General features: G+C 39.9%; 1 protein-coding gene across 3 annotated transcripts in view; it reads right to left on the bottom strand.

Moving 5' to 3' along the window:
* The window catches only part of EPS15 (epidermal growth factor receptor pathway substrate 15), a 139659-nt gene extending 128954 nt beyond the window's left edge, over positions 1-10705 (bottom strand). For all 3 annotated transcript variants that reach the window (XR_012379485.1, XM_025871587.2, XM_025871588.2), the window contains exon 1: positions 10528-10705. Coding sequence is in view for 2 of the 3 variants with exons in the window: in XM_025871587.2 (XP_025727372.1) it covers positions 10528-10560 (33 nt within the window). In the remaining variant the exon portion in view is untranslated. The remainder of the gene's footprint in view (positions 1-10527) is intronic.
* Positions 10706-17328: the final 6623 nt, after the last annotated feature.

Genomic DNA, 17328 nt, shown 5'->3' with positions numbered 1-17328 from the left:
TTGCTCAGTGGGGAATCTGCTTCTCCCTCTCCCTGCCGCTTCCCCTGCTTGTGCTCTCTCTGTCAAATAAATAAAATCTTAAAAAAATAAAAATAAAACTTCTCTGAGTATCCCTGGGATAGAAAACTTGATTCTCTTTATTTTTTACATAGTATTTAGAGTAGGTCACAGATTCTTTGAAGCCTATCCTTGAAACCCCTCCCTAATGTCCTATGCTCTAGATTAAAAATTCTTGCTTTATTACAGAGGAAAAAAAAGCAGAGAATAAATCATAAGAAAATGGTATATTCCCCAATGTGGACCCTATGCACCAAAATACATTTTGACTTGAGTCAAATGTTCTATGGTTTCATGCTGTCATGTACAATTTAAAATGTCATCTACGGTGTCAATCAACTCAAAAACCAAACTACCACAAAAAGTTCCATCATAATCACAGGATACTCCATAGCACCCCAGTGTCTTACTTCTATCACCCTTTCTCAAGGCACTTATCATCCCAGAAAGTCAGTGTTTATCTCCCTAAAGGACAAAGGTATATCAGTGCATGCATGAATCTAGGCCTTACTCTCCTTGTATGTCTAAGGCCTAACACAGTGATGACAACACAGGAGGCATTCAGTAAATGGTTTCTGAACTAAAAGAGATCAACCAGCAATAACAGAAGCATCTTTGGTGCACAGAAGTTTCACATTTTTTGTATATGCCTAATGATGTATCTGTGCTGTAACTACAGAATACAAGATAAAATGAAGTTACCAATAATCCTTGGTATCAATGATCTGTGAAAATCCTAAGTACAACATTTCATAAAAATTAATGGCCCTATAAATAAGTAGAATCCACCGACTATGAACATTTGGCTAGTGCTGGCAGTTGTTGTTGTTATTATTAGCTGTTACCATTTAAACTGATCTTGGACATTTGTACCCATTATTTCACATAATCTTCATGACAAATCCTGCAAGGTAAGTATATCTCCCATTTTATAGGCTTAAAAAAACAAAAAGAAAAACAGAGGCTAAGAAACTTATTACACAATCAAATAAAGGATTTAACCTAAGACATCACAAAGCCCAAGATCTCCCATTATTTCTTTCTTTTTTTAAGATTTTATTTATTTATTTATTTGACAGAGAGCGAGCGAGAGCAGGAACACAAGTAGGGGGAGTAGGAGAGGAAGAAGCAGGCTTCCTGCAGAGCAGGGAGCCCGATGTGGGGCTCGATCCCAGGACTCTGGGATCATGACCTGAGCCGAAGGCAGGCACTTAACGACTGAGCCACCCAGGAGCCCCGATCTCCCATTATTTCACCCTAGCTCTCTACAATGTTCATATCTGGAGTGTCAGAAATCCTTAAACTTAGTGGTTCTCAATTTTATTTAATAAAACAGTTTGTTTCTTAGGGAATTTTTTTTGATACATGGTATCATCGTTAGCATTAAAATACTGAAGGAACTCCAAGTCCAAACTACGATGTCCAAGAGAATATTAGCTTGAAAATAAATATTGGCATGATGTACACAAACCAAGACAGGCTTAGGTTTTCATGAGTAATAAATTCCTAGGTTGCAAAATGTAACACTTTCTATCAACCTTCTATCAAGTCTACAAAAACTCTCCACTATCTGGTATAATAATCACTTTCTAGAGATGTGGTCTATACAATGATAAGTTGATTTTCACATAAAAAGATGTTGCAGCCTAGAACATATGTTCAGTTAACCAAGCATTAGTACCATAGTTAAATCTGTCAGAGCTATTATTCTGCTCTCAAAAACACATTCATTCAATTTATATGAATTGTTTACACTAACTAGCTCACAATTCTGGCTCTACTATTTAGCAGCAGCTTGACCTTGAACAAATTACTCTTCACCTCTGAGCTTAAATTTCCTCTTTTTGTGAAACAAAGATAATAAGAATGATCCAGTTATCAGGCTGGAAGGATTACTGAAAAATTCATCAGGTTGTAAAAATTATTAAAAACAGTACCTGACAAGTAAGTGCTTAATAAGTATTAATTATTGTTATTATTATCCCAATATTGACCTCTTCTCTCTCTCCCTCCCTCCCTCTCACACACACACAAGCACATAGACACACATACCTCACTCTGAATAATTTGTTCCTTTTACATAACAATTGAGGAATAGAGTATCATGTGAATGTTCATTTTCATAGCTGACTTATTGTCAATGACTGTTTACAGGAAACAGTATAGCAAATGTGTTTAAGACTAGATGTGCCTGGGGGCGCCTGGGTGGCTCAGTCGTTAAGCATCTGCCTTCGGCTCAGGTCATAAACCCAGGGTCCTGGGATCGAGCCCTGCATCTGGCTCCCTGCTCTCTGGGGAAGCCTGCTTCTCCCTCTCCCACTCCCACTGCTTGTGTTCCCTCTCTTGCTGAGTTTCTCTCTGTCAAATAAATAAATAAAATCTCTAAAAAAAAAAAAAAATGTGCCTGGGTTCAAATCTCAAAAAGCTACCACTTACAACACAACCCTAAGTAAGTAATACAGAAGATTAATTGCAACTTTATAAAGACTATGAAGATTAAGTGAAATAATGTATATAAATAACCTGAAAGTACCTATTGCTTATTAGGAGTTTAAAAAACATCAGTCCTCTTCTTTCTCAGTAACAGCGTAAGAACGTTTTCCTTCCCATATCTTTGTATCAATACTTAGCCCACTAGATAGAATTGTTCCACAACTAAAGACCTCACTAAGAAAGGCAGAGAAATCACATATAAAATTAAATTCACAATTTCCAGTTTCTTACCATTTAAGTTTTTTAAGTTCAAAATCTATGCACAATTAGCCATTCATGCCTCATGGCAGGTTTAGGAATAAAAATATGAAGATAAACTATTCTCCCAACCCTATCTCAAGAAAGCACATATTTCTTTATCTCCTATATGCCTTACTGGATCAGTAAGTTTGAAAAGTATATATATAAACAAGTGATGCTCAACTAGGGGCAATTTTGTCCCCCAGGAAACATCTGGCAATATCTGGAGATATTTCTGATTGTCCCAAATGGGAAGAGTGCTACTAGCATCTCATGAATAAGGAACCTGCAAAACATCCCACATGCACAGGACAGCCCCCCTACACCAAAGAATTACCTGGCCCAAAATGTCAATAGTGCCAAAGTTGAAAAACCATGATCTAAAAAATCCAAAGTATTATAATATAGAAGGTTTCCCCAAAAAAAGTATGGTCTTGCCCCATTGTTCTTGGCCAAATTTTTACTTTTATTGAGACATAACAATATATAAGCAGCTTGATTATTCTGGATGAGAGATTCCTGGTACCGTTAAATTCCCATTACAAAATCCCCAATCTAAAGGGGGAAGAAGTGAGGCTTACTTTTCTTTGTATATATGTACCAGATAAAAAACAAGTTTTTAAAAGAGCTCCAACCTTTAATTTTTAATTGCACTTTCAATTCATGAAAGCATTATTTATATCCCAAAGTTAAGTTTCTTATATCTCACTTCTACCTTACTTTTGTACAAAATATTAAAAAATTCACATTTATGTGATAGGAAATACAGTGCATAAGGCCAACTTTTAACATCATTTTTCTATATCAAGTTGGCAAAGAACAAAAGTTTGCTAATATACTGTATTGATGAAGCTATGGAGGAGGAAAAGCACACTCAAACTGGGTCTGAGTTGCTGGTACAACCTTTGCAAATGCAAATTAGCAATATGTATCCAAATATCCTTTTGGCCCAACAATTATACCTTCCAAAAACTAAAGTACCTACTCAAACCTGTGCACAAAGGTATGTAAAAGAATGCTCACTGCAGCACTGTTAGTAATAGCAAACAATTGGAAGCAACATAAATGTCCATTAGGTGGCTAGTTAAATAAATTACAGTTTATTCATATAAGGAAAGATCCTAAAGTTTTGAAAATAATGAGGGAGATCCATACGTGCTGGTGGAGAACAACCTCCCAGATTAAGCTAAAAATAAATAAATAAATAATAATAAGCCATGAAACAATACGCAGCTTACTCAAAAGAAAAAATCATGCTTATTTAGGGCACCTGGGTGGCTCAGTTGGTTAAGTGACTGCCTTCAGCTCAGGTCATGATCCTGGAGTCCCGGGATCGAGTCCCACATTGGGCTCCCTGCTTAGCAGGGAGTCGGCTTCTCCCTCTGACCCTCTTCCCTCTCATGCTCTCTATCTCTCATTCTCTCTCTCTCAAATAAAAATAAATAAATAAAATCTTAAAAAAAAACATGCATATTTACATATACATCACAGATTATTGCTGGAAATACATAGAACAAAGTGGCAAGAATGACTGCCTCTAGGAAGGAGACTCAGAGCCCAGAGCAGGAAGAAGACTTTCACTGGTATTGTTTGAATTTTTTTTAACACAGGTTTATGTTTTTATTTACTGACTGTAAAACTTAAGTCACAAATTCTGAGCCTTAGTATTCTCCAATTTGAAATGATAATAATAGCCTAGCTTGTTAGTTATTGTGAAAATCAAATGAGAGAATAAAATGCTTTGTAAATTATATAGCAGCACACAAATTTATAAATTAGTCCTCTGATGATTCTCCACACCAATTATAACAATAGTTATTATTGGGGCGCCTGGGTGGCTCAGTCGGTTAAGCGTCTGCCTTTGGCTCAGGTCATGGTCCCAGGGTCCTGGGATCGAGCCCCGCATCGGGCTCCCTGCTCAGCGGGAAGCCTGCTTCTCCCTCTCCCACTCCCCTTCTTGTGTTCCCTCTCTCGCTGTCTCTCTGTCAAATAAATAAAAAAACCTTAAAAAAAAATAGTTATTATCATTCTTCTGACCAATTTCTCTAAATGCAAAGGTGGGAATGTTTAAGATGAAATGCGAGTGTAAATGCAATCTTAGAATAGATTTTCACTTTATATATAGTCATTCATTTCAATTTAGCAGTAAACATTCAAAAAAAAGTTGTCACGCAGAAATGCTAAATCAGCAGATTCCAGAAGAAATATGTGCTCACTGTTGAAAAGAAGGTAAATAAAACCTACAACCATGCTATTATAAAATCTTGGTGTTTTTTTCTTTCAGTCTTTTTTTCTGTGCATGCTTAACTGGGTTAGATCATTCTTCTAAATAAGATGTCTCCACTTTGCTGTAATACAGCATTCAAATTACAACATTCTTCATATTATCAGAAGCTCCTAATAAACATAATTTTGCTGTTTTGTTTTTTTGCTTTTTTTTCTAATAAACATAATTTTTAATGAAGGCATAATATTTTATCTTGTTGATGAGAGTTTAACCACTTCAACATGAAATTCCAGTGTATGGGATTACCTAATGAACTCTGCCTGCATTAACTTTTCATTTAGTTCTACCAATTCTCCAAGTAACTAGGTATTTCTCTTTCTCTTTCTTTTTCTTTCATTCTCTCTCTCACTCAACCCATTTTCCTGTTTCTAGTTTCCGCAGTTCCAATATTATTAAGTGCAAAACTCACAAAACAAAGAAGTGTGTAAGTCTGTTTAATTCCTTGAAGAGCAAGTAAAACACCTTAGATAGAGTCCTTAAATCAGACCATTAGTGAGAGAGGAGATTAGCACTATGATTCGTTACTAAATAAAGATACTCAATCTTTTTCTACTATATTTTAGTCCATTATCATTCTGTCTGCAAACAGAGTGAAAACAAAGGAATACACTCTTAGGTTACTCCTGGGAGACTCTGTATTGAACAAACCCAACTGTTCCTAATTAATTTTAACTATGACAACTCCTCCCAAATGCTGAACATTCCAAGCCATTTGTGAGAACGGCTGGATATCACTCAAAGAAGTATGGATTTCCTGAGTACACTGGACTGTAACTGCAAGCACAAAAGAAAATATCATTATTGTGCCCTTCCCATATTAGGAACTCAAATAATACATCATGTTAAATAAATACTCTCTTTCTGCTTCTGAGAACATGTAATTTTCATATTGTGTCCTGATATTTACTGTCATAATTGCTAAACCAGTCCACTAAGATGACACATTTATTAACACATCATGTATTTTTTATTTAATGAAATTGAAAATAAACACCACAAACTGTAAAATTATGAGAGATTTTTTCCTCCAATTTCCAAAGTTTCTGTAATACAGTTATATCACTCTTGCAATTAAAAAAAAAAAAGCATTAAAAGGAAAATATACCTATAGCACTTATTGGTTTAGACCATATACTAAGATTTTTTTCAATTAAGTCCCATTCTAAGGGCTTTTTTATTATTAAAAAAGAATCCTTGCTAAATTAAACAAGAAAACCTCAGCATAAAGCTGAACTGCTGGAAGATCATTTAAAATACTCACGCCATATTTCAATAAAATAAACCTTTTATCATCACCAAGAACACCACTTGTATACCCACAATTGTACTGTCAACGTATCATAAAAGACACTGGAGATTCAGAGTCAAAAGACCTGGCTTCCATCCTCAAGAAGTTTACTATCTAATTAGGAAAATAGGGCATTTACCAAAAAAAGAGCATCAAAAATACAAGGGAGCACTGGACATGCCAAGCATCTTGTACACAGAGAAAGAGTGTGAAATATACAGCTTTTGAAATCCTACAGACCTTGGTTCAAATCTCAGATCTACTACTTATTAGCTCATGTAAATTACTTCCCTCATTCTTAAATTAAATGAAGTAAAATTCCTTGCATATTGTAACACCCTTGTGTATATAGTAAACATTCCTTACGTATAGTAAGAAAGGCTGATAGCAGTATTATTATTAAGAATACAGGCTTGAGGGGTGCCTGGGTGGCTCAGTCGTTAAGCATCTGCCTTCGGCTCAGGTCATGATCCCAGGGTCCTGGGATCAAGCCCCGCACGGGGCTCCCTGCTCCGCGGGAAGCCTGCTTCTCCCTCTCCCGCTCCCCATGCTTGTGTTCCTGCTCTGTGTCTCTCTCTGTCAAAAAAAAAAAAAAAAAAGAATACAGGCTTGAAGAGGAAATGGGCAACTGGAAAAGCTTAAAGAGAGAAAGTATTAATATCTTTTTTATAATCTATCACCACAAGCAAAAATCACAAGAACTTTCTCATTCAAGTTTTACTTCTCATTGATTAGAAGAAAATAGAATGTCTAGTGAAGACAACTGAAATTAGAAAACACTAAGGCTAGGGGAACCTGGGTGGCTCAGTTGGTAAGCATCCAACTGTTGATCTCAGCGGGTCTCGATCTCAGGGTTAGTTCAAGCTCCGCACTGGGCTCCACGATGGGCATGGAACCTACTTAAAATTTTTTTTAAAAAGAAAGAAAGAGGGCGCCTGAGTGGCTCAGTTGGTTAAGCGACTGCCTTCGGCTCAGGTCATGATCCTGGGGTCCCGGGATCGAGTCCTGTATCGGGCTCCCTGCTCAGCGGGGAGTCTGCTTCTCCCTCGGACCCTCCCCCCTCTCATGCTCTCTCTCTCTCTCAAATAAATAAATAAAATCTTAAAAAAAAAAAAAGAAAGAAAGAAAACACTAAGGCTACACAGCACTAAAGTACCCTGGGAAAGTCCTACTAGAGCTACAAATCATAGAATATGATCTATAAAAAAGAATGTCAGTTGGAAAGGGCCTTAGATCAGCTAATTCAAGCTCTCCCACTAGAATGTAAGTTCCATGTTTTGTCTCCAAGAATTATTTATTTTGTTCCTATTATATCCTCAGTCCCTAGCACATAATTCCTAGCACACAGTGAATGCTCAACAAATATTTTTTGAATGAATATTAAAATTAAGAAAACTCAGGCTTTGGAGATCTATCTAACTCAATGCCAGAGTTAGCTCTTGGCAGATCTAGGACTGGAACTCAATTTCATTACTCTAGTATTCTATCCTCTCTAGTAGCTAGAATATGATAATTTAAATAATTTATTTTGGTGGCTGGGAGCTGGTGGGTTGGTTGGTATGCAGGGAAAGAGGAAGGAAGGAGTAAATTAAAATATTTTCCCCCCAAACTGTCAGTTTTGCTTAACTGATAAAGGCAAAAACTATAAAGACAATCCCAGCATAGTGCCTAGCACATAACATGTACTTAACCAATATTTGTTGAATGAAAGAACCTACTCCAAACCCATTATTATCTCATGACCAGAGGCAGAAACTAACTCCAGCATCTGTTTAATCTTTTAACTGTCACAGAGCCCTTTAAAATTTTCAGTCATTCATAAGACAGTTTTTAATCACTTTCTTCCAGATGGGCACTGAGGAAGAGAGATGAATTAAAAGATGTCCCTGCCCTGGAGGATTTCTCACTTGAGTATGCCTAAGTGTGTATATTTGGGGATGGACGGTGGGGCATGACACAAATAGATCAATAATGAATGTGAAATCAGGTTGCATTGTTACCTTAGTTTATTTGCTTCAAGCAGTTAAAAAATTAAAACAATACAAATTAGAAAAGTTTTAAAATAGCAAGAAGGCACATTAGGGTATATTAACACTTAAAGAGGTTCTTTTTCTGTCCCTTAACATATATCTTATTGCCTCTTAATGTCTTAAAATCAAAATATTCTAAATTGACTTAATTTGAATTATCAGTATAAATGAACCATCAATGTATGTTCTCTCATATGTGAAACTCTTAAGGATAATACTCCTGATTCAGTATTTACTCTGTGTACATGTTAGTATTTAAATACATAACCACAAGAACATATTTAAATTATTTAACTGTAAAACTGACAGAGCCTAAAGAAAATCTCCAGAGATGAATGATAGTAAACAGAAACTAAAAACATTACCCAGGGAGAGAATCAAGTATGCAAACAACTAAGAAACAAATCTACAGAAACTTCAAGAACAAAAACTTCAAGAGGGTAAAACTCCTGCCTGAATTGGCCAACACAGCCAGAGAGCAAGAGCCTGCCAACAGGATCTTGTATAATGCAAGTCACTAACTAGACTCATAAAAAGTGAACACCCAAAAGTCAATGTTGCCACTCCACAAATTTAAATCTCAGGAGAACCCTTCCAAAGAGATTCACCACCAAAACTAAACCACTACATTCCAAGGATTCTTCCCCTGTTATCTGCTTGTCAAAATATGATAAGTAACATCAAGAAAACTGGGAAACAAACAAACTTCACTTATGAAACAGAATTCCTGCAAACTGAAGTTAGTTATTTCACCTGAGGCACCTGTTTATGTGACTCCAGGTTTCTCAAAAGAACATTTCTCACTCAGTTTCTCTATTCCAGAGGGCTAGGTGAAATATCCCAAAGCCTTTTGCTCCAACACAGAAAATTCTATGGCCCAAATGTATAAGCACCGACAAATCTAGGCCAAGGAGACTACAAGGTGGCAGGGAGATATGTAAGGCAGGAAGGAAGGCTGTGGTGGGCCCCTAGGGGGAAGTATATGGTCACCAGCTTTGGAGAGAACAAGCTGAGAAGTTTATGGTTGGGGTGAGTTTTGGTCAGAGGAGCAGGAAGGGACTGACAGGTCCAAGTCCTCATCATCCTGAACATCATGAGAGGATTACAACTGGCTTTCTTTACAGAGAGGGAGGAACGAGGCTCCCAGAGTGAATGATGTTGAAGCACAAGGTATTCCGGGAAGCACAAGGACTGGGCTCTGAAGGAAACAGAAAGGCAAGAGGAAAGACCCTGAGAACAGGTTCCCCCACAATCAGTGATCTCCACAGTCCTCCCAGCGCCAAGACTGGAGGAGCCATCACACCTGTTGAAGGATGTTTTCCCTGTTATCCGTGTGGGCAGCGATTAAGAGAAAGCCCCCACCCAGTAAGAGTGGAAGCAGAAAGAGACGGAATTAGGGGTCTAACCCAGAAGGAAACCTGATCAGGAGGGGAAGAGGCTGAATTCAGGAGGAGGCTAGCAGGGTAAGTGCTTGGGGAGTGTAAGACATATTTGGAAGAGGGGCTGACAATCGGAAACTGCTAGGGAAGGGAAGGCTTTCGCGGGACTCCAGGGGGAAAAGGCCGGTTTAGACAGGAAAGGCTATCTTAAAGGGAGCCTTGGGCGTCTGGGTCGGGAAGGTGACTTTTAACTAAGAGAAGCGCTCTGCATAGCCCAAAGAGCCAGCCTCGTGAGGGGCGAGGGCTGACTTGGGGGTGAGGTTGATCCGTGCGAGCTCAACAGGAGCTCACCTGGAGTACTTCTGGCCTGGAAGGAGGAAACTTACTCGCTGGGTGAAAGCTGCGAGGAGCGAGAGGCGCCAGGCGACGGCTGAACAGGGCAGGGGGCACGGTCCACTCAGCAGTGGAACGAAGGGGCCACGGGACAGGGCGCGGGGGAGGGGGGGCGTGGGGCGGGGTCACGGCTGCTGCGACGGAGCTGCGGGCTCGGGATGGCGCCCTCCCTCAGTCACACAGTCTCACACACACACACACACACACACACACACACACACACACACGCTCTCGCTCTCACCATCGGCCACCCCGCCCGCGGCGAGGGAAACTGCCCGGGTCGGTGAACTACAGGACGGTGGGGGAGGGGGCCGGGCCGGGGACACCGGCCCACCGAGCCGGACGGGCAGGCGGCGTTACCTGTGTCAGGGAGAGCTGGGCCGCCGCAGCCATGGTGTTTCCATCATGCACGGGAGGGGAAGGAAGGACGGGCGGACTGGGGCTCGGGGCGGGGAGGAGGCGGAGAGAGCGGTCAGAGGCGAGGCCCGGGCAGGCGGGCGGGCGTCTCCCCTAACTTCGACAACTTCCCTCCTCTCGCCCGCCCCACCCCGCCCCGCCTGGCCCCGCCCGCCCGGCGCCAGCGCGGCGGCACCCAAATCCTGGATCCGGATTTAGCGCTGCCGGACAGGAGCCTACCCCATCCCCCGGGCCGCCTGCGAAAACCCGGCGCGGACATAAAAGTAAGGCGGACGGGCTGCGTAGGCGGAGGAGACCACTACAGATTGTGCCGTGAACTTTAAGCAGGTCACCTACCTACTCTAAGCTTCTGCTTCTGAAAAATGGGGGCAATTCTACCCAAAGAAGGGTAGAAAGGTTCCTTGTGAAAATTAAATGAGATCATGATAGAAATAACAGTACTTTATTAAAATATGCTAGATTCTGTGCTAGACACTTAATTTTTCAAATGTATGAATGGAAGGAACTAAGACACAAATAAGTTGTATAAATGAAGAAACCAAAACACAAATAAGTATTTTACCTAAGATCATACAGCTGATTAGGGAGCCAGGTTAGAATCCAGGTCTCACTCCAAAACCTCTCATGCAACCATCTGCTATTAGGGTATGATATTGAAAAAGAAGACTTTTAAGTCATTCCTTCCAAGAGCCAAAATCCAAGCGGGAGGGACGATAAATAACGTCCTTGCCTTCTTGCTGCCTGCCACACTTACGTTGTTTAATAAAAGAGCACTGGGACCTGCTCAGGTGCCTGCAGCACTCCTAACTCCTCCCATAGTCAACCTGGCAAACTTCTCCTAGTTTCTGAAGACACACTTAAGTATTTTCCCCTTTGCAAAGCAACTCCTGACCTCCCCAAGTCAGAGTTACACACTCTTCTTTTTGACATTTCTTCTCTACCCTATGAAGTCATTATCACTCTAATGACTCTTTACATCTGTCTACCCCTCTAGACTGAGAGTTCTCAATGGCAAGGACAGTTTCTGATGTATTTCTATATCCTCAGACCCTAGCATATAGCAGGTACTCAATAAAAAGCCTCAGTTACTGCTTGTGTTAAACATAATACATCCTACACTATCTCATACTGTCATCTTCAGTTGGAATAAACAAGTTACTAGAAACCCTGATCTTTAAAAACTTAGCTTATATGCCACCTACTTCAAGAAGCCTTCTAGGAACTCCCACCCCACCCTTTAGTTATTCTGATATGATCCTTATTATACTCTGCCTTGTTTTTAAGAGTTAATTAAAGGCTTTTCTCTACCCCACCACACTGTAAAATCCTTGAGGACAGGGGACTGACTCATTACTACATCCCACTCACAGGTTAGCTACCACAGTGTAGGCCTCAATAAATGTTTTTGCCCAGAATTGGTCTTCCTTTCTCAGTCATGGTGGCTTCCCACACCAACAAACCACAACTTTAATCAGGCCCATGACCTTGTCACCATTATCATAGCAGTCCCCATTTATTTATTTTTTTAAAGATTTTATTTATTTAACAGAGAGAGAGACAGCAAGAGAGGGAACACAAGCAGAGGGAGTGGGAGAGGGAGAAGCAGGCTTCCTGCTGAGCAGGGAGCCTGATGCAGGGCTCAATCCCAGGACCCTGGGATCATGACCTGAGCCAAAGGCAGACGCTTAACCAATGAGCCACCCAGGTGCCCTGCAGTCCCCATTGAATATACCAGGATGGCCAACTGAACAAGGCTCATGATAGAGTAAGCCTCACCTAATTTTTAGACCTTTGCCAAAATGGACAAACCATCCCAGAAGTGCCCCCAGAAACTCCTGACTCTGCTCAGACCCCTTTTTACAAGGTCCAGCCACAAAAAGCCAGCCATGCCGGTCTGGTGAACAACCACTTATTCAACAGTCTCCATGGGTCTCTTTCTGCTGTTATTCTTTTTAACTCAAGGGAGGAGAGGAGATACTGTTTTAAATTACTCTACCAGGTAGAGTAGTAATTTTTAGTAATTCGACTTTTCTGTTTTACATTATCACATTTGAGCTTCACAACTCTAAAAGGTATAACCCCACTTTATAGATGCAATAAATGAAGATTATAGGGGGGAAAAAGATTATAGGGGTTAATTGCTTTTCCCAGTTATACAGCTAATAACCAAAGCAGTATAGCATAGTGGAATAACCAGGGCTTAGACACCAGAAACATCCAGGTTACAATTCTGGCTCTACCATTTACTAGCTGTACAAACTTAGGGTTGTGAGGATGGATGAGATAACATATATGAAAATACCTAAAGATGGAGATAGTTGTAGATGTAGATGTAGGTTAAGAAATCTGAAAGCCATGGAAAAAGTTACTATGGGAAATACAAATTCACTTGCTATTCAAAGAGGTTCCTCCAAACAATATGAAGTAGAAGAAGATATTACTCTTGGGTGAATAGAGTGGAATCCCTGGTGTATAAAGTTTTCCAGAAATGCAGTATGTAGCTAGTAAGGAGAATAGGGAATCATTTGGTGTGTGGCCTCAGACAAACCATTTAACCTGTTTGAGCCTCAGCTTCTCATATATAAAAATGAGCAGATCAGGGGCGCCTGGGTAGCACACTCAGGTAAATGTCCTGCTCTTGGTTTTAGCCCAGGTTGTGATCTCAGGGTCATGAGATCGAGCCCTGCATTGGGCTCCACACTCAGCACGGAGTCTGCTCAAGACTCTTCCTCTGCCCCTCCCGCTCCTGTTCATTCGCGCTCTCTCTCTAAAATAAATAAATAGATCTTTAAAAAAATGAGCGGATCAGGGGCGCCTGGGTGACTCAGTCAAGAGTCTGCCTTCGGCTCAGGTCATGATCCCAGAGTCCTGGGATCAAGCCCTGCATCAGGCTCCCTGCTCTGGTGGAAGCCTGCTTCTCCCTCTCCCACTCCCCCTGCTTGTGTTCCCTCTCTCGCTGTGTCTCTCTCTGTCAAATAAATAAATAAAATCTAAAAAAAAAAAAAAAAATGAGCAGATCAGTGTGGAAAATATAGAGGAAACATAAGGAATTATTACCGTTATAATCACTATGTGATTTATAGTAAATCAAAAACGATACACCATATTTTTTCAGAATTGCTTTTCACAGTTTATATATGTTTTCACATACAGCATCTAGCACAATTCCTGGAATCAAATAGGTACATGAAAAAGGTTTGTTGAAATGAATTAAACGCATAATGTCATGTGTAGTTATTATTTGCATCCTTATTTTATCCCTATTTCACAGATAAGAAAACCAAGGAACAAATATTTTGTAGATAACTTGTTTCAGTAAAGGCCACTTAAAGCAGGTTTGGGTCTTGATTAAAATAATAATAATGATAATCAGAGCCCTCAGCAAGGGAAGACAAGTTAAAAATCATTACATGGGATTTGCCCCAGACCCCTTTCCAGATCATCAATAATTAGTACTGGCTTCCTTTTCCACTCATTGGTTCTGGTTTAAATTTAAAACGACATGTAATGGATGATAGGAGTGATGGTCCAAACTCCTAAAAAGGCCTAGAACTTCTAGGACTGGATTTCTTTTTAAATGACACACCAGTGACAGTTTGCAAATGCCTGTCCCAGATCTCATCAGAGCACTGGGTCATATCCCAAATCTATTTTAGGAGAGTAAAATGTAACTAATGGAAGATACTTGTGATCTAATTCATTGTAACAAGAATGAGTTTCATGGAGCAGACAAAAAAGACTTGCCTGTTTTTTCTAGGGCAACTTAATGTCTCTTGATCTCTAAGCCTCATATTCCTCATGTGTCCATTGGAGATAATAATGCCTACCTTATGGGGATGATATAAGGACTACAAATCATGCATAAATGTCCTATCAAAGAGCCTTGACTGGGATAGATGCCTAATTAGTGGTAGCTATAAGAATACCATTCTTCAAGATCACCATTTAACTCTACCCCCTCAGACAACTCTCCAATTAGTAAGAGAGTTTTGCAGTTACATTGGCCCTAAGAAAGGAGTGCCTTGAACAGCTGACACATGTATCCCTGTTATAGGAAAGGTAGATGTTCCTTAGGTAATAAAGTTGTGTCTGATGACTTAAATCTGCGTACTGACAACCAACAAATGTTGCTTTCCTGTACATTATTTCATTTAATCCTCACAACAACCCTATGGGGATTATTATTAATTTTATTTTACAGAAGAGGAATTTGTCCAGATTCATAGTGACAAAGCTAGAAATTATACATAAGTCTTCTGACTTAAAAGTGCCTTTTACTAGGGCATGTTGCTGGTGTCCTGTAGACATCGATCACCTCCAAGAAGACTTGATAAAATGGTGCTTTTGACCATGCAAAGCTGAAGATGAGGCCCTGGATTTATAATAGCCCTGACCCTGAAGAGGAGAACTTAGATCCTGAACAACTTTGTCATCAGCCTATCTTTCCATCTTTCTATCCCACTCCTTCTCCCCAACCGACCCTTCCGGGACACCAGAGCTACTTTTATTTCTTTATATTCCAACTTTAGAGGTGACTGTTATATCAACTCTTCACGAACACTGCGTATCTGTGATGTCAGCATTTAGAAATACAGGATGCTTGATTGAAACTATGGGAAAAAAAAAAAACTGAGGAGCTCTCTGAATACACAAAGAACCAGTTTATTTGCATGAGACTTTGAGAAAGGCCCTTCCATATAAATGGTGCTAAGCTACAGGAAAAAAAAATTAAACTACAATTGTAATGATAATCTGGAGCTCATGCTTCCAAGCTGTCCGTTGCATAAATATCGCCCATTATTGTTCATGTTTGCCCAGGGCAGAAAGAATATGTGAGGCTGCACAATAATAACAATTGTGCTATACAAATAACTGTCCCTGTGCCAGGAACTGAAAAGAACAAGCAGTAAGAGATTTTTAAATGCCACATACACCCAGGGTGTGATAGGGCATTTCAAAACTGTCTCCATCACTAATTTTTCAGGGCAATGGGGTGTCCTGGGAAGAGCCTGAATTTAGAACTGGGAAGCCCCAGAATTTAGAACTGGGAAGCCCCAGTCTGGCCCAGTCTTGGCTCAGCTACTTCCTAATTTTGTGACCTTGGACAAGTCAGTGAACTATACCAAGCCATTGTTTCCTATAAACTGAAGGTAGTGATAGCACCTACCTGATTGTGCTGTTATGATGCTTAAGTGAAGTTACATGTGAAAGCAGTTAGCCTGATGCCCAGCACACAATGGACACTAGATAAGCATTACCTCCTTTTTCTACTTACTAGAGAATATTTAGGGTTTAAGAAATCAGAAACAAAAATAGAAATAATTTTTAAAGATCATCAGTGGTTTTCCAAACCTACCTTAATGGTTTTTTTAATAAAATTCATTCATCCATTAGTAATATTTATCGAGTACTAGAGAGTAAGGAAGATTATTACATTTATGTCTCTAAAGTTCCATTGGCTTCCAGTGAGCAAGTAAATGCAGTTTTATACTTGTCCTATTTCCTTTCTTTTTCTTTTCTCTTCTTTTCTTTTCTTCTCTTTCTTTTTCTTTCTTCCTCTTTGAAGAGTCCTGGAAACTCTAAGAAACCAAAAGAACACCATTGGAAAGAAAATATTTGCACTCAAGACTGCAGGTCCTTTCATCTGCAGATTTCAAAGCATTGTCTCCATCACTAATTACTAGCCCTGCTTCACATGTGGGAATGCTGAGACACCATCAAATTAAGAAGCTTGCCCTAAATCACAAGGCAAGTCAGCGGATGGGCTACAGACAGAACAAAGCTGTCCTGTTTGCCAGCCTTGGGCTCTAAAGTAGGACACATGAGAGTCAACAGAGGCTTCAAGTAATGGAGAGAAAAGTTTGGGGAATTCTGATTTTGTACCTTTGAATCATTGCAGTGACAATAACATGGGCTTTAGAGTCAACTTTGACTTCAAATCTCAGCTCAGTTCCTTATGAACTGTGTAACCTCAGTCAAATCATAAGTGAAGTCTTAGTTTCTTTCTCTAAAGTGGGGATATTAATTCTTCCTTCTAAGGGTTTAGGGGAAGTTAAATGATGCAACTTTTGTGAAAATACCTAGCACAGTATCCTGCACTTTCACGTAGTTGGTGAAAACTAAGGCATTCCACATACACACATAATGACAAACAACTCTTTCAGTCAAAGATTTTCTCAGCCATAATCACAGTTGTGTCTCAGTTTGAGATGATGACTGTGTATTGAATATCTTATAACACAAATAGAGGATGCCTTGTTCAGTCCATAGCTTTTCTTCGTTTATTCTGTGCCTTCTTTCATAGCCCAAGTCCAATCATGAGCAAGTTTGTTGGCTCAACCTCCTATATATATCTGAAATTCCAATTCTGTTTTTGAAATATATTCTAGATCTGACCATTTCTCACTGCCTTCACTGCCACCATCCCTTCTCTCCTGGACCACAGCGGAAACTCCTTAACTAGTTTCATGCTTGCACCTACATCTATCAATTCTCCTTATCGTAGACAGTGATCTTAAAAAAACAAAACAAAACAAAACAAAACAAAAAAACAGATCTTGTCATTTCCCTATTTAAAACCCTCTGGGACTTCTCAAACTCCTGAGCAACACCTCCAGTGGGGCCAGGTCTTTCCAGGTAAAGTATGAGTCAGCAAAGCACAGAAGAGCAAGTATGTTCTGAGCATGCTGAAATGTTTTGTGGAATGGAGCATGGTGGGGATGAGAGAGGGAGGAACGAGCAGAG

This window comes from Callorhinus ursinus, unplaced genomic scaffold (assembly GCF_003265705.2).
Source record: "Callorhinus ursinus isolate GAN/ISIS: 27379988/994484 unplaced genomic scaffold, GSC_fseal_2.0 scaffold9, whole genome shotgun sequence".
NCBI lineage: Eukaryota > Metazoa > Chordata > Mammalia > Carnivora > Otariidae > Callorhinus > Callorhinus ursinus.
The sequence above is the reverse complement of the archived record's forward strand: the minus strand, read 5'-3'. Positions and strand labels throughout refer to the sequence as shown.